Source organism: Sus scrofa, chromosome 2, assembly GCF_000003025.6.
Source record: "Sus scrofa isolate TJ Tabasco breed Duroc chromosome 2, Sscrofa11.1, whole genome shotgun sequence".
Taxonomy (NCBI): domain Eukaryota; kingdom Metazoa; phylum Chordata; class Mammalia; order Artiodactyla; family Suidae; genus Sus; species Sus scrofa.
This window is the reverse complement of record NC_010444.4, coordinates 69061469-69083053: the sequence shown is the minus strand read 5'-3', so window position 1 is coordinate 69083053 and position 21585 is coordinate 69061469. Positions and strand designations below refer to the sequence as shown.

The window sequence follows — 21585 nt, the reverse complement described above, 5'->3', positions numbered from 1 at the left end:
CCCAAGAAATGGCAAAAAAGACAAAAAATAAAAATAAAAAATAAAAAAATAAAAGACAAAACATGGAATTCCCGTCGTGGTGCAGTAGAAATGAATCTGACTAGAAACCATGAGGTTGCAGGTTCGATCCCTGGCCTTGCTCAGTGGGTTAAAGATCTGGTGTTGCCATGAGCTGTGGTATAGGCTGCAGACGTGGCTTGGATCTGGCATTGCTGTGGCTGTGGCATAGGCCAGCAGCTGTAGCTCCAATTAGACCCCTAGCCTGGAAACCTCCAGGTGCAGCCACAAAAGGACAATAGACAAAAAACAATAACAACTTGGAGGCAAATAACATCATCAGACTCAAAAATGAGGATTCTGGTTTGGTGTTTTAAGAAAGTTTATTTGCTCATTTACCTACTACATTGATCCTGACTCTGTGCTTCTGGAAAATCACTGTGATGAAAGTTCAGGTTTCCACACTGTACCCTCTGTGGACTCAGGCCCACACTTGGACTGAAGGACCACAAGCCCTGTGAGGGATGCAAGCCTTTATTGAGAGTGCTTGGCAATCAGGAGGCGCCACTCCCCAAGGCTGACTCACCCAGGAAAGCTGATGGTGGGTCATTTCTATAAACAGTGCCGATGCCCCTTGAGGAGAGGTACCCAGCGGTGCCCAGCACCACAGAAGGAGCCCAACTTGCCAAATGGAATTATTCACAAAATGGTAACGAGCTGTTTGGTTCTCCTCTTGGCTTAAAAAATTAAAAATTTATCTTACACAAAAGAGACACCTGGGGCAGAAGCTCGGTCAGGCTCTCTGGAGAGCTGTGCCTCCCCACCTTCCTGTAGTGATGCCTGCTGGGCTACTCTGACTGTGGCCTCTGCCCCCACCTGGGACGAGGGGGGCTGGGCAATGCCTTCCAGGGCGAATGGGAGGCTCCCAAGCCCGTCAGGGGCTCAACCTGGCTCAGAGCAGGACAGCAAGAAGGAGGGCGCCGATGGGCCATGGAAGGCCATGAAAGGTGCAGGGAAGGGGCTCAGGGGAAGTCGCAGTAGGGCAGGCGGAAGGGGTAGAGGGGTGTGTAGCGCGAGTTGTGCCAGAGCAGCTTCTCCTCCAGGAAGGCAACGGTCGGCAGGGTCAGGACCAGGGTCTGGTGCTTGAGCATGCTGTGCACGTTCAGGCCTGGGGGGCAGGGCAGGGGTACAGTGAGGGCCAGCTGCCCCCTCCACAGAGACACCATGGCCTGATGTGAGGTCCTGAGCTCCATGGCCTGGGTTCTCACTGCCAGAGACCCTTAGCAAGGGACTGTCCTCAGCTTATCAACTTCTAACTGAGAGCGTCCAGAGGGCCAGACTCTGCCCTGTGCTCGGGCATGAGTCCCACCTTACACCCCAGCCGGGGAGGCAGAGCAGATGAGTAAACACGGTGCACTGAGGGAGGCCTGTGGGGCTGCAGTGAGTGATGAGGGCAAGAAAGAGGAGGAGGAGGCAGGGCAGGCTGTGTGAGATCTGTCTGCCTTTTACTTGGAGTGACCAGGGAGCCCTGGAAGGCTCTGGGCTGGCTCAGGTGGTGCTCACACGCGCCCTCTGGTGGTCATAAGCAGGGATGGGCAGATGGGGCACAGGTCAGACCTTGAGGAAGTTGGCAGGAGTCTGGGACCTGAGCAGAGACCTGTGCTAGTTCAGGGTGGTGAGAAGTGGTTGGATTCTAGATGTTTAGGGACAGAGCTGACAGGGTGAGCTAACAGACTAGTGTGGAGGGTGACAGCGTGGTCTGGGGCCTGGGCCACTGGGAAGAAGATCTTATGTGCCAGGATGATGACAAGACTCCATGTGCTGCTGTCCAGGAGGCAGCCAGACTTGTGATCAGGAGGTGGGGAGAGAGCTCTGGGGATCAGACAACACACTGATGGGTGGGATGTGCTCGGGACAGCCCTGATCCTTCGTCTCCACTTCCACATGAGGAGCAGGGCGAGGACAGTGTGTGGGCCCTGGGACATGCTCCACGCCTGGCACTGTGACCCAAGCTTGGACAGACACGACCTCAGAGCATTTCTCTAAGAAAGATATCATTTTCCCAAGGCTCATCTGGGCAAGCTGAGGGCTGGGTGGGGGAGGGGAGTCATCACGGCCCAAGGCCATTCAGTGACCAAGTCACAGGCACAGGATTTGAGCTGGCCCGAGTACTCTCTGGGGGCCTGGGAGGCAGACTGGGGCCCTTTGCTCACCAACAGCAGGGACCAGGTTGAAGGTCTTGAGCCCGGAGGTGGCTGCCACAACGTTCTGAGGCATGTCCTCGTGTTCCCTGAAACAGAAGCCAGGAGGTGAGCCCTGCCCCCCAGCCCCCCAGCCCCTACCTCCCCAGCTCTGCCCTGTGCCCTCACAAGTCCACGAGGAGGACAGAGTCACCCCAGCGGCGGTAGCGGGCCAGCTCTATCAGGTACTGGGGGTCTGCAGTCGGCAGCTCCAGGGAGTCCACGATGTGCAGGTCGTCCTGGTGGGAGCAAAGGATGGTCTAAACCCCCAGAGCCACCCCCCCACCCCGGACCTCGGTGCTCCCAGAAGGATCAGGGCTATACCTGGGCCAGTTTGACAGTCAGCGCCACCTTGAGGCCCTGCACCCGCACTTTCATGGGCAGCATGTAGTAGTAGCTCGTGGGGCCCCGGGGGCCGTGGGCAACGCCTCCTGTGAGAGAGGAGGAGATAGGTGAAGAGATGAAGGCCTCAGCTGGGCACGGAGGTCAGAAATGTGCTCCAGAGGCTGGCACAGGGGTTGGGGGGGGGCTGCCGGCAGCCAGGCTGAACCTCAGCAAAGAGAGCAGGGCCTCAGGTAGGGATGGAAACGGGAGGCTGGATCGGGTCTCACTGGCTCTTGGTCTCCGAGGTCGTCAAATCCTGAGTGAGGTCCATCTACCCGTGTGTCCTCCCTCTGCTGAGCCCTGGGAGTGTGATGGACAAGATCCCTGCCCTCACACAGTTCATAATCAGACAGAGGCCGAATCTCCGAGGGAACCAGCGGGGCAGGCAGCACAAGGGGTTGCGGGTGGAGGGAGGTGGGGACCCAAAGAGGGTCAGGGAGGGCTTCCTGGAGGAAGCAAGGCCCAAACACATTGGAAACATGAGAGGAACTGGCCAAATAGGAAATGACTCTGAATCAGCTCTCAGGGAGAGTGTGGAAGGGACAAGGGGGAGGGGTCTGCAGCCACCAGGGCCTGGAATGCCAAGGTGAGGGGCTCAGACTTCCCACAAAGGCTGCAGGAGCTAGGGGTTTAGGAAAATCCTTCTGGGTCCTCTGTGAAGTGTGGGCCAAAGAGGTGAGATGGGATGTGGGAAAAAGGGGCTGTGGCAAAAAAACAAAACAAAGCAAACAAAAAAAAAACTAATAAAAAAAGGAGTTCCTATTGTGGCTCAGTGTGTTAAGAACTCCACTAATACCCATGAGGATGCAAATTTGATCCCTGGCCTCACTCAGTGGGTTAAGGATCTGGTGTTGCCATGAGCTGCAGTGTAGGTCACAGACAAGGCTCAGATCCCATGTTGCTGTGGCCTTGGCCGGCAGCTGCAGCTCTGATTTGATCTGTAGCCTGGAAACTTTTTTTTTTTACTGCAGAAGGTTCAGTTTCTTTATTTTCTGAGATTTGAGGGAATATTTGATTTATATAAGTGATTATTTTTATAAGCCTAGCCTGGAAACTTCCATATGCCACAGGTGTGATGGCAAAAGAAAAAAAAAAATGGGTGGGAGGCTGTGGCTATAGTCTGATGAGAGGCCAAGACCAGAGCTGCAGGGAACTGGGGGTGGAGGGGGGAGTGGACGACTCTCTCACTTCTGACCACATGTGGGCAGTGAGCTGGAGGGACTGAGACTGACAAGACTGTTCTCCAGATGTGTGTGGGAACAAACACCTGACCCTGCATTAACTCAGCCCCCGCCCCCACCAGCTCTGCTTACCTCCTCGCCAGATCGGGGAGCGGATGCTGCCATGCCTGGCACGCCCACTGCCTTTCTGCACCCAGGGCTTCCGCCCACCACCTCGCACCTCGGCCCTTGTCTTGGTCTTGGCATAGCTCTGCAGGCAGAGTGAGGACAGTCAGGCACTGAGCCGGGGAATACCGCAGTGAGCTGGGCGGACTGGCCTCCAATGGGGAGCCGGACAGGAGCTTCCAGTGGGGCTCCACTGGGACAAGCACAGGGAAGGAAGGATAAAGAAAATCGAAGAGTCCTCGACTCTACACCAGAAGGTCAGCTTCAGAAAGGCAGGGGCCCTGCTGCCTGGCACGCATGGGTACTTAGTATTTTTTGAATGATTTTCATGTGGTTGTAACTAAAAGGAGGACGGGATGTGGGGAAAGACAGGGGGGCTGGAGAGAATCAGTGAGGGATGTGGGGTGTGGGATCATGCAGGGCTTCCAATGCTAGGCTGGAAGTGCCAGATGAGACCCAAGCAGCCCAGAGAAGACACGTCATAGGCTTGCTCTGCCTCCTCCCCTCAACCTCCCCCCAACTCAGGGCACTCACAATTCTCTTGAAGTTCTTCTGCCAGATGGCAACCTGGTGCAGGATATCTAGCCTGTGGAGGAAGGAGACACATGGCCCTTATTTAATTAGAACTCTCCCTGGGGAGTTTCCACAATGGGTTTGGTTGTTTCCACAATGGGTTGACACAATAGGTTAAGAATCTGACTGCAATGGCTTGGGTTGCTGGGGAGGTTGGGGTTCGATCCCCGGCCCAGCACAGTGGTTTAAGGATCCAGCATTGCCACAGCTGTGGCATAGTTTGCAGCTGTGGCTCGAATTCAATCCGTGGCCTGGGAACTTCCATATGCCATAGGTGCAGCCATACAATAAAATAAAATAAAATAAAATAAAACCCTTGCTGGAATTCCCTGGCGGCTCACCAGGTTAAGGATCTGGCATTGTCATTGCTGTGGCTTGGATCATAGCTGTGGCACAGGTTCGATCCCTGGCTCCACATGCCATGGCCAAAATAGATAAATAAATGAAAAATAAAACCTTCCCTGTCCCACTGGATGAAAACGTCGGCTCCTCCCCTCCACTTCCGGCCCTTCTCAGACCCTGTCTTTTTTTTTTTCCTGGCTGAGCCACACCTGTGGCATATGGAAGTTCTCGGGCCAGGGATCAAATCCGAGTTGCAGCCATGGCCTACGCCACACCTGTGGCCATTCTGGATCTTTAACCCATCTTGAACCCTGGCTGCTGCAGAGACAACAGTGGATTCTTAACCTGCTGCATTGCAGCTCGAACTTCTCTCTGACCCCAACTTGCACCAGCCCCAGCCCCATTCCATTTCTGTTCTGTGGAGTCCAGTCTCCAAGACTTTATATATGTGCTGTCCCTTCTGCTTGAAATGCTCTCCTCCTGTCTGGTTCCTTCTCAGCCTACACATCTTAGCCCAAATGGTATCTCCAAGAGGCACCCTCTTGCTAAAGAGAGAGTCACCCATTCCTCCTCCTTTCCTACCATCACAACTTTCTTACTGCCACTTTAAAGACTCGCTTGCCTCTCTAGCCCTGTGCTGTCCTGTATAGTAGACACTGGCCACATGTATGGGTAGTGAACACCTGAAATGCAGCCAATGACACATGTTGCAATGACAAGTTTTTCTTTATTTTACTGAAGTATAGGTGATTCCTAATTTTTATTTATTTATTTTTATTTTTATTTTTTTCATGTTTGCAACTTTTGATTCATAATTTTTTGTTGTTTTGTTTTTTGGTTTTGGCCAAACCTGCAGCATGTGGAAATTACCAGACCAAGGATATAACTGGAGCCACAGTTGTGGTAATGCTGAATCCTTAACCTGTTGTGCCAGATGGGAACTTCCTATAATGTTTGTTTTCTTTTTAGGACCACACTTGCAGCATATGGAAGCTCCCAGGCCAGGGGTCAAATCAGAGCTGCAGCTGAGGTCTACTCCTCAGCCACAGCGAGCCCAGATCCGAGCCACGTTTTTGACCTGACCTATGCCACAGCTCGTGGCAATGCCAGATCCTTAACCCACTGAGTGAGGCCAGGGATTGAATCTGCACCCTCATGAATAATAGATTCTTTTTTTTTTTTTTTTTTTGTCTTTTTGCCATTTCTTGGGCCACTCCCACAGCATATGGAGGTTCCCAGGCTAAGGGTCAAATCAGAGCTGTAGCTGCCAGCCACAGCCATAGCCACAGCAACGCCAGATCCAAGCTGTATCTGCAACCTACACCACAGCTCACGGCAACGTCAGATCCTTAACCCAATGAGCAAGGCCAGGGATCAAACCCACAACTTCATGGTTCCTAGTCGGATTTGTTAACCACTGCGCCATGATGGGAACTCCATGAATACTAGATTCTTAACCCACTGAGCCACAACAGGAACTCCTATTAATTTCTACTGACTCAGTTATACATGCATAAACATTCTTTTTCATGTTCTTTTCCATTATGAATTGAAAATATTTTAATTTATCAGGCTAAATGAAATATATTATTGAAATCAATCTCACTTGTTTTTTACTATTCAAAAGACAACATGGCTACTAGAACAACTTAAATTACACACTAGACAGGGTTGCTAGATTGGTTTGCCAGGGCGGCAAACTATGGCTAGTAGGCCAAATCTGTTTCACTGCCCGTTTTTCCTTTTAATGGAATGTGGTCATGCTCATTCACGTACATGTTGTCTATGGCTGCTTTTGTACCAGCTGCCAGGGAAACACTGCAGCCCACAAAGCCTAAAATATTTACTCTCTGGCCCTTTACAAAAAAAATTTGCTGGAGTTCCCGTCGTGGCGCAGTGGTTAACGAATCCGACTAGGAACCATGAGGTTGCGGGTTCGGTCCCTGCCCTTGCTCACTGGGTTAATGATCCGGTGTTGCCGTGAGCTGTGGTGTAGGTTGCAGACGCGGCTCGGATCCCGCGTTGCTGTGGCTCTGGCGTAGGCCGGTGGCTACAGCTCCGATTCAACCCCTAGCCTGGGAACCTCCATATGCCGCGGGAGCGGCCCAAGAAATAGCAACAACAACAACAACAAGACAAAAGACAAAAGACAAAAAAAAAAAAAAAAAATTTGCTGACCCCAGCTCTAGAGTGTGAACAACATCAGCAACCACTGTGTTCATTCACTGCTGTATCCCCAACACCCAGAATGGAATCTGGCACATGGTACATGCTTCATAAAGTTACCGAGGAAACAAAATTTGTTGGGTTTTTAATTTTTTTTTTCTGCCCCCGGTAGACTAGGGCTCTGTAAAAACAGGGCAAACCATACAAAAAACGGTACAGTAGTAAGTTAACAGCACTTATTTTGTGTCAGACACAGTATACACACGGGACATCATACACCTTGGCAAGCAGAAACCTGGTCCTGGGAGTTGGCCTATGTAAGACTGAGAGCTAGCTCTAAATTTTACAAGCTGTGTGACCTTGGGAAAATTTCTTAACCTGTTTGTGCTGTTTCCTTATCTAAAAACTAAGATAACAGGGATTCCCTGGTGGCTCATAGTGATAAGGAACCAGTTGTCACTGATGAGGTTCGGTTAATTGTTGCACCTTGGGTTTGATTCCTGGCTGGGAACTTCCACATGCCCCAGGCGTGGCCAAAAAAAATAAATACATAATAGAATCCCTTCCCTAGGGTTGCTATGAGGATCTAGCTAATTAAAATGCAAATAGGCTATGCCAGGCACTTGGTAAGGACTTAACCATTGTTAGTGCTCATTTCTGCAAAAAAACCAATAACAGCTACAACAAGCAATGTTTCTATTGAATGCATTTTTTTATTTTTATTTTTTGCTTTTTGGGGCTGAACCCGCAGCATATGGACGTTCCCAGGCTAGGATTCCAATCGGAGCTGTAGCTGCCGGCCTACACCACAGCACAGCAACCGCCAGATCCCAGCAGAGTCTATGACCTACACCACAGCTCACGCCAACGCCGGATCCATAACCCACTGAGCGAGGCCAGGGATCGAACCCTCATCCTCATGGATTCTAGCCGGGTTCGTTAACCGCTGAGCCACGAAGGGACCTCCTCTACTGAACGTATTATGAGCCAGAATTATCTCTAATGAACTGCTTTAGGTTTGACAGAATGTAAACTGTGAAGCACAAGGGGGAACAGGTAGGATCTGAAGCCAGTCACTAGGGTTCCAGAGCTCTTCGTTCTTAACTCCTAGAGGACGTTATCTTACTGCCCTCACCTTCACACAACTCTGAAGCAAGAAAAGCCATCATCCCTTTTCAATAGGTGAAGAAACTCAGACTCGAGCCCAGGTCATCCAGATTCCGAAAGCTCCGCTCCTCGTCGCTCTGCCACCCAGTTCAGTTTCCACTTACCTGGGCGCCGTAGAGAAAACATCTGGGTGCAGCTCAGTCAAACCCACGCGCTCCTGCTCGTAGCCCCGCAGGGACTCGATCCAGGCCTGCACCGGACGCCGGTGCGCAGGTACCGGGAGCTCGCATTTGCGCAACACGGGCGGCTGGAGACCTGGAACGATTGAGATGTCAGGGGTCAGAAGCAAGGGTCAGAGTTCCCGGTCGCCGCCCCTCGTAGGGCGACCCCGGCAACCTCACCCAAACTCGCCACTGATTCTGGCTTCTCCGCCTGCTGCACTGCCTCTTCTGCTAGGGTGTTCAGGCCCTGCAAACAGACGGCGAGAGTGAGAGACGACCCCCGGACCCTCCAACCTTTGTTCTCCGACCCCACCTTCAGTCCCTGGCCTCACCCGGCAGCCGCTGGGCCGAAACCATGTCCGCGCCCCAGCCCGGACTAGCTGCAGCATTGTCGCGCAGCTCCCCACGCTTAGAGAGGTCGAGGCTTCTTCCGTACTCCCGCGACGCGTCGCGATGACGTTACGCCCGCGACACCGCTCGCTAGGCTCGTAAGTGGCGTTGGAAAGCAGGGCGTGCAAAAGCGAGAACGGCGGGGCCGGCCTCAGCGTGCCCCCATACCCGCCCCAGGACTAAACCCCCAGATACCAGGCTTCCCTGCTGGTCTAAATAACCGTAGGCAAACCGTGGGAGCGTGACCTGAGGGAAAGAAGCCCCGCCCCCTCTAGGTCCCGCCCCCAAGAGACAGTGCTGAGTCCAGCCAATGAGACCTCCCAGCTCAAAGGGCACGCTCCATGATCAGCCAATGAGCATTAAGTCTGGGAAAGTAGCCCTCTCTTGCTCCTCGGTTCTGGGGCGGGCACCTAAGGGAATACGGCCAATAACTTTTACGGTTTTATATTCGCCGCGTCCCGCCTGTTTCGCGCCCCCGGAGTTTCGCCCCAGTTGGGCCTCCAAGACTCTAGGTGGCGGTTTCCCCATACCTTGGTTTATGTTTGTTTGTCCAAATGCAGGGCGTTATCTCCCACTCTGCCCTCAAGATAATGCCGGGCGGTGACCTCAGGCTTTGGGATAGGGTAGCAGTTGCAGCTGGGATCCTCCGGTGTTGCCTTGGCTATAGTTCCGATTGGTTCCTAGGCTTGGGAACTTTCATATGCTGCAGGTGCGGCCGTAAAAAAAAAAGAAAAAAAAAAAGGTAGCTTCTGGCAAACGGAGATCCCACAGGGCAGGGTCGTGACCTCCTCAAGGCATCAGGTTAGGAGATGTGTCTCCATCTCCCTGGCCAGTGTCGTGTAGCGTTTCAGACTGCCGGGGCCCTCAGAGAACGAAGCGGAGTGGAGTCCACCCTTACCCATAGAGATACAGACGCTCGTTTTTTCAGGTTATTTGCCACATAAGGCTCCAGGCGGCGCCACGAGCCCACAGCAGCCTTCCCTGTCCAGCCAGATCTGAGCATTTGGCTGTCAGTGTGACTTGGATGTTTGTTGGAGTTCACTGGCGGAGAACGGGATTTCGGTGAAAACTCAATGTCCTCATCTGGAAAATGGGGAGGTTGTGAGACTTCTATGAAATGATGGAGATCAAGCATTCCAGGAGTAGAACATGGGTAGCATTGTTATTACTGAAGCTGAGTTTCGTTGTCAGAGCAGAGAAGAGTCAAGGCAGGTAGGGGGGGTGGACCCTGGAATACTTGAATGTGTGCTAAAGATGGCTTTATTTTTTTTTTCAACATCTGATAAATAACATTGATATTTTTGTGAAGTATTAAAGAAAATTTACAGTGTATGTCATTATGTATTCTGCCCTTGCTGAGGATATGTGTTTAAAACTCCACACACTTTGCAGTTTTAAAAGGTCTTCCGGAGTTCCCGTCGTGGCGCAGTGGTTAACGAATCCGACTAGGAACCATGAGATTTCGGGTTCGGTCCCTGCCCTTGCTCAGTGGGTTAACGACGATCCGGCGTTGCCGTGAGCTGTGGTGTAGGTTGCAGACGCGGCTCGGATCCCGCGTTGCTGTGGCTCTGGCGTAGGCCGGTGGCTACAGCTCCGATTCAACCCCTAGCCTGGGAACCTCCATATGCCCAAGAAATAGCAACAACAACAGCAAAAAAAGACAAAAAGACCAAAAAAAAGGTCTTCCACTCCTTTATTTTGTAAAATTGTATTTATTCATTGTATGCTGTTTTATTTTGTTTTTGTTTTTTTTTTGTTTTTGTTTTTTTTTTAGTTTTTTCAGGCCTCACTTGTGGCCTATGGAACTTCCCAAGATAGGGGTCCATTTCGAGCTGCAGCTGCCAACCTATGCCACAGCCACAGCAATGTCAGATCCAAACCATGTCTGTGGCTTACACCACAGCTCGCTGCAATGCTGGATTCTTAACCCCCTGAACGAGGCCAGGGATCAAACCCTCATCTTCATGGACACTATGTCAGGTTCTCAACCTGCTGAGCCACAATAGAAACTCCCTTTTCATTTTATGTTTGCATAAGGGATTCATACACCTAGTAAAGAAAATTTCAAAAACTACCAAAAGATACCAGAGTAAAAAGGGTCTGTCTCCGGAGTTCCTGTTGTGGCTCAGTGGTTAACAAATCCAACGAGGAACCACGAGGTTGTGGGTTTGATCCCTGGCCTTGCTCAGTCGGTTAAGGATCCGGCATTGCCATGAACTGTGGTGTAGGTCACAGACTCAGCTCGGAACCTGTGTTGCTGTGGCCGGTGGCTACAGCTCCGATTCAACCCCTAGCCTGGGAACTTCCATATCCTCCATATGCCTCCATATGGGTGCGGCCCTAGAAAAGACAAAAAAAAAGTCTGTCTCCTCCAACGTCTCCGCCCCCACCCCTTTCCCTTCCCAGAAGCAACTACCACAACCAGCTGTGCATCTTTTCCCAGAACCAGTTTATGATTTTATATGTGAATTTATACGTCTGCTAGCACAGAAGAAATTAGATTTTATGTGGGGAAGGTTGGAACCACACTTAGTTGCTTGTTAATTTACTGGGTGCCTACTGTGTATGGCTGGGGTAAATCCAGCAGACACCCTTGAGATACTCAGAGCTCAGTGATGAAGGCTGAGAGATCAGAATGGGGGCAGGGACATCTATAGCACCTATGGGAGCTCAGGGGACGAACTCTTAATGTGTGGAGGTGAGGGTTCAGAAGTGACACCTCTGAAGCTGTAACCTGAGAGCTAAAGCTTGAGGCTCCATCAGGAGTTTCTCTAAAGGAGAAAAATGTGATCCAGGCTGAAGGAAACAGCAGCTGCAGAGGCCAGAAGTGGGGATGTTGCAGGGTGGGGTGTGTGCTGAACTTTCTGATGGGCCACAAGCTTTGTTCACTGACTGATTCATTTAGGTTGAACCCACCTCAGGGCCTTTGCACTGTTGTTCTTTCTCCTTGGATCATATTTTCCCAGAGCTCTACATGGCTGGATTCTTCTCCTTCAATTCTTTGCTCAAATGTCACCTCATCCAAGAAGCCTGTCCTGACCACCGTATTTTAAATTGCTAGGGTGTTTCCGCTGTGGCTTTGTGGTAACAAACCCAACTAGCATCCATGAGGATGTGGGTTCAATCCCTGGCCTTGCTCAGTGGGTTAAGGATCTGGCATTGCCGTGAGATGTGATTTAGGTCACACACATAGCTCAGATATGGACTTGCTGTGGCTGTGGTGTAGGCCGGCGGCTGTAGCTCCAATTCAAGCCCTACCCCAGGAATTTCCATATGCTGCAGGTGCAGACCTAAAAAGCAGTAAATAAATAAATAAATAAAATTGCCGAGAGTTCCCTAGTGACTTAGTGAGTTAAGGATCAGGCATTGTCACTGCTTTGGCATGGGTTCGATCCCTGACCTAGCAACTTCCACATGTCACAGGCGCGGCCAATAAAATAAAAAATAAAATTGCGGAGTTCCCATCATGGCTCAGTGGTTAATGAATACAACTAGGAACCATGAGGTTGCGGGTTCCATCCCTGGCCTCGCTCAGTGGGTTAAGCATCCGGTGTTGCCATGAACTATGGTGTAGGTTGCATACATGGCTCGGATCTGTTGTTTCTGTGGCTGTGGTGAAGGCTGGCGGATACAGCTTTGATTAGACCCCTAACCTGGGAACCTCCATATGCCACAGGTGTGGCCCTAGAAAAGACAAAAGAGAAAAGAAAAAAATAAAATTACCATCCCCACTCTTGGCCCTTCTGACTCCCTATCCCATTCTATTTTTTTCCGCCAATATCTGTCTTTTAACGTCCTATATATTTCCTGGTCCTGGTTTTTTAATGCTTTTTTTTTTTTTTTTTTTTTAATGGCTTCACCCATGGCAAATGGAAGTTCCTGGGCTAGGGATAGAATCAGAGCTACAGCTGCCAGCCTGTGCCACAGCCACAGCAACATCAGATCCAAGCTGCATCTGCCATCTATGCTGCAGCTTGTCACACTGCCAGATCCTTAACCCAACGAGTGAGGCCAGGGATTGAACCTGCAACCTCATGGACACGATATCGGGTTCTTAACCTTTTGAGCCACAGCAGGAACTCTTTTTCATGCTTTTTATCTGTCTCTCCCATTAGAGGGTAAACTTTCTCTCTCTCTCTTTTTTTTTTTCGGTCTTTTTTGTCTTTTCAGGGCTGCACCTTCGGCATATGGAGGTTCCCAGGCTAGGAACCCACTGAGCGAGGCCAGGGATGGAACCCGCAATCTCATGGTTCCTAGTTGGCTTTTTTTCTGCTGCACCACAACAGGAACTCCCTAGAGTGTAAACTTTCCTTGGCAGAAATTTTGCTTTTTTGCTGCTGTGTCTGTGGCATGTGGAAGTTCCCAGGCCAGGGATCAAATCAGTGCCACAACAGTGACCTTAGCTACAGCAGTGACAGTGCCAATCCTTAACCCACTGGCCCGCAAGGGAACTCTAATTTTGCTCTGTCTTGTCCCCTACTCTAGCCCCAGTACCCAGCATAGTGCCTGTAGCACAGTGGGGGCTCAATACATGCTTTTTTTTTTTTTTTGCCATCCTGAGGCATATGGAGTTCTGGGCCAGGTATCACATCCCAGGTGCAGTTGCAACCTACACCGAAGCTGCAGTAATGTCAGATCTTGAACCCACTGTGTCAGTCCTGGGATCAAACCTGTGTCCTGGTGATGCAGAGATGCCTCTGATCCTGTTGTGCCACAGCGGGAACTCCTTAATACATGTTTCTTGAGTGAATCCCTTTATTCATCAACTTGCTACAAGGGTCTTATCAGAAAGAGAGCCCTCTCTTTGTCTCTTCGATCTCAAGGTCTATATCCCCCTTAGGTCATAGATACGTAAGGTACCCAATGAATGATTATTTCCCCAATGGCGCTGGAGTCACATAGACACAGGGTTCGAATCCAGGGGCTGCCACTAATTGGCCAGATGGCCCTGGGCAAGCGTTTAAAGCTTTCAGGGTTCAGTCTTCTAATCCGTAGGTGGGACACGCCAACACTCCCTCACCAAGCTGTGTGGAGGATGAGTTCTCTTTCCTTCCATCCTCAGTCCCCAGAGTCTTTTCCACCTACAGACGGAGCCTGTAATACCTGAGTCAGGTCACATCCCTCCTCTGCTCAGAACCCTCCGTGCCTCCTATTTCACTTAGAGCAAAAGCCAAAGTGCACTGCAGCCCACAAGGCCCTGCAGGACCTGTCCTCACCTCCTGCCACTCTCCCTCCTCTCTGTGGTTTCCGGTGCACTGGTCTTCTCAGGGCCTTTGCCTGGACCTCTCTCTCTCGTGTATCTGCAAGGTTCACTCCCTCCTCTTTCAGGTCTTTACTCAAATGTCACCTTCTCAGGTGACACTGGGTCTAAAATCACAGTTCCCTTCCTACTATACATAGTCTTTTTATTTATTTATTTAGTCTTTTTTTGCTTTTTTCTGGGGCTGCTCCTGCAGCATATGGAGGTTCCCAGGTTAGGGGTCTAATCGGAGTTGTAGCCGCCGGCCTATGCCAGAGCCACAGCAACGCAGGATCCCAGATACGTCTTCGACCTACACCGCAACCCATGGCAACTCCAGATCCTTAACCCACTGAGCAAGGCCAGAGATCAAACCTGCAACCTCATGGTTCCTAGTTGGATTTGTTAACCACTGAGCCACGACAGGAACTCCCTATTTTGTCTTTTTAGGGCCCCACTCTCGACATATCGAGGTTCCCGGCGTAGGGGTCAAATTGGAGCTGCAGCTGCTGCCTATGCCACTGCCACAGCAAGGCCAGATCTGGGCCATGTCTGCGACCTACACCGCAGCTCATGGCAATGCCGGATCCTTAACCCACTGAGCAAGGGATCAAACCTGCATCCTCTTGGATACTGATTGGGTTCATTATCACTGAGCCACAAAGGGAACTCCCCTATCCCACATATCTTATCTGCCTTCCCAGTGTCATTGTTTCCCACACTTTCACCACTTCTAGCAGATGACATCATGTTCTTATTTATCTTGCTTTTTTTTTTTTTTTTTTGGCCACACCTTTAGCATGTGGAAGTTCCCAGGCCAGGGATCAAATCTGAGCCACAGCAGTGACAACACCGAATCCTTAACCACTACGCCACCAGGGAATTCATATCCTGCTTCATTTTTTTTTTCTTTTTATGGCCAAACTTTTGGCATATGGAAGTTCGAATTGGAGCTGCAGCTGCCAGCCTATGCCGCAGCCACAACAACACTGGATCTGAGTCACATCTGTGATCTGTACTGCAGCTTGCAGCAACACCAGATACTTAACCCACTGAGTGAGGCCAGGGATCAAGCCCACATCCTCATGGAGACTACATTGGGTCCTTAACCCATTAAGCCATAGTGGGAACTTCTATCCTGCTTCTTGTCTGAACATCAGCTCCTGGAAGACAGAAGGCTTTATTTCTTTCACTACTGGACCCCATTGCTAAGAAGGAGCAGGGTGCCAGGCACCCAGAAGTTTCTCAATACATAGTAAATGAGCAAATGGAAGGTAGAGAAAGCAGTTTGCACATGGTTCCCCACTGGCATATTGCTTTTGAACCTTAATGAAAGGGAGGTGATGACTTCGAAGCCTGCACACTGCAAGTCTCAAAGTTTGACCACTTTGGCCCAAGCCTGGGTGGAGGTCAAAGGTTGAGGTGTCCAGCCCACTCTTGTGGATCAAAGGCTCAGTTGTAGGTGACCTTTGTCCCTAGTGGGTCAGCATCAGCCTTACAGACCAGAGAGGATCTCTGCTGGCCATGGGCATGATAGAGATTTAGGGAACATGTATTGGAAGCTGGAAGTCTCCCCAACATCTGGCTCTTCCTAGCCCCCCTTCATCCCTGTGCCAAAGTTTTCACAAAGGCCAGAGGTCAAGGCTGGAATATTTGGGGCACCCTTCACATAGGAGATGCAGGGTATGAGTGCAGGCTTGATGGTGGCAGGGGTTGGGGGGTGGTCTGACTTATTCGGGGGAGCTGCCTAAAGTACACCCCCTTCAACTGCCAGGACATCTGCTGTGTGTTTGTTTGCAGCTCAATTGCCAAGCCAGTGAGGAGGAAGAGTCTTCACTGAGGCACCCCCCCTGCAACCCCAGCCCCTAGGGATAGGTCTGATTTGCATAGATGTTTCCATTCCCTTCAGTCCCCTTCAGAGGGTAAAGGGGGTGTGTGGAGCAGAAAAAAAAAGTTGCGGAACCAGCTCTACAGATGGTTTTTGGCAGAGCCAGACCCCCTTGGGGCTTGAACCTGAGGCTTCAGTGTCCTCATCTGTAAAATGGGTTATAATTGCCCTTCAAATTAAGAAAAAGATACAGAATGGTTCCATCACCAAAAAATTCCCCCATGCCCTTTCTGAGTCAACCCCTTTCTCCGCCCTCAGGCCCTACAAATCACTAGTTGTTCACTGTCCCTATGGTTTGGCCTTTTCTAGAATGTCATTGAAATGGAATCATAGAGTATACATATAGACTTTTTTTTTTTTTTTTTTTTTGGTCTCTTTAGGGCCACACGTGTAGCATATAGTGGTTCCCAGGAGCCACAGCCACTGGTCTATGCCACAGGGGCAACACCAGATCCAAGCCCCGTCTGCGACCTACACCACAGCTCACACCAACGCTGGATCCTTAACCCACTGAGTGAGGCCAGGGATCGTATCTGCATTCTCATAGATACCAGTCAGATTCATTTCCACTAAGCTACGATGGGAACTCCACATACAGCCTTTTGTGTCTGCGTTCTTTCCCTCATTCTAATGTATTTAAGATTCATTCCTCCTCTTCCTCTTCTTCCTCTTCATCTTTTTCTTTTTGGCTGCCCCGAGGCAGGCGGAATTTCCCAGGCCAGGGATCGAAACTGCGCCACTGCAGTAACCAGAACCACCATAGTGACAACACTGTATCCTTAACCTGCTGAGCCACAAGGGAACTCCCATCCCTATTGTTCTGTATCACTGGTTCCTTCTGTTTAGAATTCAAGCTTCCAAATATTATATTCCCGAGTGATCTTCCATGTGAGGATGAACTGCCCTTTGTCTTGTGGATTCCTTTGTTAAAGGAGCTGCTGTGAGCTTTTGATGGGTTATTTGCAAAGCACTTAGGATGGTAACTGGTGCATTGTGTATGTTTCAGCTCCTGTTATACTGCACAGGGGCTGAAGTAGGCCTTTGGGGTTCCTCTCTCCTCTAACTGCACTTCTCCCTCGTCTGGAAGAGAGAGCCCACCCTTCCCAGGTTCAAAGGGCTAAAACTACATCTGGTGCAGACGTGGCAGGGACTGGCTTCCTCCAGCAGCCTCCCCGCCCCATCCCTGAAGCTGAAAGTGGGCCTCAAGCCCGTGGACAGACGAAATGAGGCCGCTGCCTCTCTGTTCCCTGCCAAGATCAGCATCTGGAAAGCTTCTCTGCAGCTGGGCCCCTTCCCCCAGTGCTGGGATGACGATGAGAAAGTTGGGACCTGTCTCAGACACTTCTCCTCATGCAGTTCCTCCTGCCAAAACCCAAGAACTGAGGGTGGGGGTGGGGGACAGTGGAGGCCCAGGGAGGATGGAAGATAGCCCTGGGGCTCATTGATTTGGGGGAATTCACAATATTTGAGGTGGGGTGGGATCAGAGTTCAGAGGGTTTCCTTCACTTCTACATTACAGAGAACATTCTACATCTTGCCAATGACAGATGTTGTCCTGAATGGTAACCCGCTGCCCTTCAATTCCAAACCCACGGGGCAGGGTTGGGGGTGGGCACTGCATCAGGACTGGGTCAGGAATTTGGGATGAAAAAGAGGACAGAGAGCTATAGTTCAAATCCCACCACGACTGTGTGCCTCAGTTTTCTCATCTTTAAAATGGGATGATGGGAGTTCCCGTTGTGGCTCAGTGGGTTGAGAACACAACTAGTATCTAAAAGGACGCAGGTTTAATCCCTGGCCTCACCCAGTGTGTTAAGGATCCAGCATTGCTGCAAGCTGTGTGTGTAGGTTGAAGATGCAGCTCTGATCCAGCATTGCTGTGGCTGTGGTATAGGCTGGTGGCTATAGCTCTGATTTGACCCCTAGCCTGGAACTTCCATATTTTGAGAGCAGGACCCTAAAAAGACAAAAAATAAATATAAAAATCAAATGGGATAGGGAGTTCCTGTTGTGGCTCAGTGGTTAATGAACCCAACTAGTAACCATGAGATTGCGGGTTTGATCCCTGGCCTTGCTTAGTGGGTTAAGGATCTGGCATTGCCGTGAGCTGTGGTGTAGGTCACAGACATGGCTCAGATCTGGTGTTGCTGTGGCTGTGGCATAGGCCGGCAGCTACAGCTCCGATTAGACCCCTAGCCTGGGAACTTCCATATGCCGCAGGTGCGGCCCTCAAAAGACAAAAGACAGAAGAAAAAAGATCAAATGGGGTGATGAAGAAAAGGCAAAACTTTGGGAACAGTAAATAGATCAGTGGTGGCCAGTGATTAAGGGGGCGGGGGGTGGGGTGGGGAGATGAATAGAGCTTCTCATTTTTTTAAGTTGCCAGGCCAGGAATCAAACCCAAGCCACGGCAGTGACCACATTGAATCCTTAACCACTAGACCACCATGGAACTCTACAAAGGCTTTTCTGTTTGTTTGTTTTTGCTTTTTTGCTTTTTAGAGCTGTACCTGTGGCATGTGGAGGTTCCCAGGCTAGGGGTCAATTCCAAGCTACAGCTGCTGTCCTGCACCACAGCCACAGCCACATGGGATTCGAGCCGAGTCTGCCAATTACAGCACAGCTCACGGCAACACCAGATCCTTAACCCAGTGAGCGAGGCCAGGGATAGAACCTGTATCCTCATGAATCCTAGTTGGATTCATTAACTGCCGAGCCACAAAGGGAACTCCTCTGAAGCCTTTTTAGAGCAGTGCAGCTATTCTGCAGGACACCATAATGGTGGGTACACGTCCTTATACATTTGTCCAAACCCACAGCATGTACAATATAGAGAGTGAACCCTAATGTAAACCAGGAACTTGGGGTGGTAATGATGTGTCTGCGTAAGTTCCTTAGTGGTAACAGACATGCCACTTTGGTGGGGGATGTTAACAGTGACAGTGGGGGAGGCTATGCCTGTGAGGAGGTGGGGGGGGATAAGGAACTTCTCTCTACTTTCTGCTCAATTTTGCGGTGAACCTAAAACTGGTCTAAAAAATAGTCTATTTTAAAAAATGGGATGATGATGATTAATAATACCCACCTCCCAGGGCTGTGAGGATTCACGAAGCTGCACCCGGCACGGGTCTGTCTGTGTCGCTGCGCGTTAGCCATTACTGTCAGTGGCCCTGTAATTAGTGGAGGCTGGTCCAAGCCTCTTCCTTTTCTTTTTCTCCTACTTGGGAGCTCCCCAAGAAAAGGGCCCGGTTTCCTTCCTCTTCCACTGTTCTCTCACTCAGGGACCCTCCCCTAGGAGGGCTCAGCTTTCCCCTTGGCCCCTCAGACCCCCAGGGAGTCTCGGCCAGTGTTTCCCAAATCTCCCGCCCGTTACCCTCTGCTGACCTGGCGGAGACCTCACGTTGCTCCAGAAGTGGGAGGTGGAGGGGAGAGGCGGAAGTTGCTTGTGGGTGTTATCTGTGTGTCCCTCGGGACATCACCTTTGTCTAGGAGCCGAGGTCCCCCTAACAGACAGACAGCCGGATATGTCTGCAGCCTCAATATTACCCCCACCCCCAGGTCCCTGAGGGGATGGCAAACTGCTGAGCCAGCCAAGGCAAGATGGGGGGGCCACTTCCTCCCTCAGGTCCTCACAGAGGGCTAAGATTTCCGCTCCGATAGCTCGCGGCGAGGAGAAGACCCAGTTTTTTTTAGTGTTTTGTCCTCTGCGGGTTGAACACCTGGCTTCTAAAGGTTGTACAGTCGCACTTCATTTGGGCAGAGGATTCAGTGAGGTTTGGCTCAGGTCTGAGTGGACCCCAGGATCTGGCCCGGAGCTGAGTGGACAGAAATCTGGCTCAGGAAAAGGAGTGAAGTCACTCTTTGGCTTTTCTTATCTTCCCACCGAAGAACTGTCTCATTTCTTCTGTCTCCTCCTTCAGACTATCAGTTTTAGATGGCAGAAACCAATGAGGCATCACCAGAGCTAGTACAGAACATTATACATGGCATTATATGAATGTGTATGCTGCGTGCATATATGTAGCATTAATATAATAATTCTTTTTTTTGGGGGGCAGAGGGTTCCTAGGCCAGGGATCAGATTCAAGCCACAGTTGTGACCTACCCCGAAGCTGCAGCAATGCTGGATCCTTTATTTAACCCACAGGACAGGGCTGGGAATCGAATCTGCATCCTGGTGCTGCAGGAACGCCACCAATTGCATTGTGCCATGAGGGAAATTCAGTGCTGTATCCTTAATACAATGAGCCATCAGAGAATTCTATAATAATTATTTTTCATTTAATTTTTATTTTATAATATAGTTGATTTACAATGTTAGTTTCAGGTGTACAGCAAAGTGACTCAGTTATACATATACATATATCCATTCTTTCTCTTTTCCTTCTTTTTCTTTTTTTTAATTGAAATTTCTTTTTTTTTTTTTTTTGCTTTTTAGGGCCGTACCTTAGGCATATGGAAGTTCCCAGCTTAGGGGTTGAATCAGAGCTACAGCTGCCGGCCTACACCACAGCCACAGCAACATCAGATCTGAACTGCATCTGTGACTTACACCAGAGCTCACAGCAATGCTGGATCCTTAACCCACTGAGTGAGGCCAGGTATGGAACCCACAACCTCATGGTTCCTAGTCGGATTCATTTCTACTCGCCCCAATGGGAATTCCTATCCGTTCTTTTTCAAATTCTTTTCCCGCATAGGTTACCATAGAATATCAAGTGGAATTCCCTGTGCTATACAGTAAGTCTTAGCTGAAATTTAGTGATTCTTAATATTCATTTCTACATTAATACCAAATATTGGAGTTAATCTGTTAATCCCAAACTCCTAATTTATCCCTCTCCTTACTTTCCCCTTTGATAACCATAAGTTTATTTTTTATGTCTATGGATCTATTTCTGTTTTATAGATAAGTTCATTTTGTATCTTTTTTAGGTTCCACATATAAGCCACAGCAACGCCAGATCCGAGCCACATCTGCAACCTATGACACAGCTTGCCACAATGCCTAATACTTTACCCACTGAGACACTGAGAGAAACCAGGGATTGAATCCACATCCTCATGGATACTAGCTGGTTCTTTTTTTTGCTTTTTAGGGCTGCACCCATGGCATATGGAGGTTCCTAGGCTAGGGGTCTAATAGGCTGCCAGCCTACGCCACAGCCACAGAAATGCCAGATCCTTAACCCACTGAGTCACAATAGGAACTCCCTGTTTATTCTTAATGTATATTTAATAGTGATATGTTGAGTAATAGCATAGATAAGTTTATTAACAATGCTATTGTTTATATCACTGATACTATAAATTATTATTATTATAGGAACAATTTTACAACTAGAAGTCTGGGGATTTGTTACCTTCAATTTGGTTTTTCACATATTTGTAAATTTTTTGAATTGGTAATCTGAGCTAAAAATTTCAAACAGTCCCCCCAACAGTGCACCATGAATAGCCTGGTCCCTTTCACCTGTTCCCCTGCCCCCAGTTCCCCACCCTGGGGGTAACCACTGTGACCATGTCTTGTGCCTTCTCTCAGAGATGGCGTTTGCATCCACAGGCAAATGCGTGTGTATTTATATAGCCCTCATAAATATACCCAGAAATGCAAGCAGGCAAGCAATGCAAACTGGTTAACATCGTGTTTTTTTCATCTTAACATGTTGAAGACAGTTTCATATCAAGAATG

The 21585-nt window shown here is 49.8% G+C and overlaps 1 protein-coding gene across 2 annotated transcripts; it reads right to left on the bottom strand.

Moving 5' to 3' along the window:
- On the bottom strand, positions 362 to 19375 carry MRPL4 (mitochondrial ribosomal protein L4). 2 transcript variants are annotated; one of them, XM_005654855.3, is made up of 11 exons: positions 19278 to 19375; positions 9665 to 9849; positions 8709 to 9469; positions 8557 to 8623; positions 8320 to 8470; positions 4502 to 4553; positions 3935 to 4052; positions 2562 to 2668; positions 2367 to 2476; positions 2211 to 2287; positions 362 to 512 (listed from the first exon to the last, which is right to left on the bottom strand). In XM_005654855.3, exons 3-11 carry the CDS (start codon positions 8763 to 8765, stop codon positions 433 to 435), a joined length of 819 nt encoding a protein of 272 aa, XP_005654912.1. In that variant the 5' UTR covers positions 8766 to 9469; positions 9665 to 9849; positions 19278 to 19375; the 3' UTR covers positions 362 to 432. The 2 variants fall into 2 exon arrangements, with proteins under 2 accessions (XP_005654912.1, XP_003123269.2); XM_003123221.5 differs by lacking the exon at positions 19278 to 19375 and having other exon boundaries at positions 362 to 1165; positions 8709 to 10214.

Excerpts from the sequence above, each read along its gene's own strand:
- MRPL4 (XM_003123221.5), bottom strand. The coding sequence starts at position 8,765 with ATGCTGCAGCTAGTCCGGGCTGGGGCGCGGACATGGTTTCGGCCCAGC. Across the intron at positions 8,624-8,708 it reads TTCGGCCCAGCGGCTGCCGG|GGCCTGAACACCCTAGCAGA; the intron begins GTGAGGCCAGGG and ends GTCTGTTTGCAG. Across the intron at positions 2,477-2,561 it reads TGACTGTCAAACTGGCCCAG|GACGACCTGCACATCGTGGA; the intron begins GTATAGCCCTGA and ends TGCTCCCACCAG.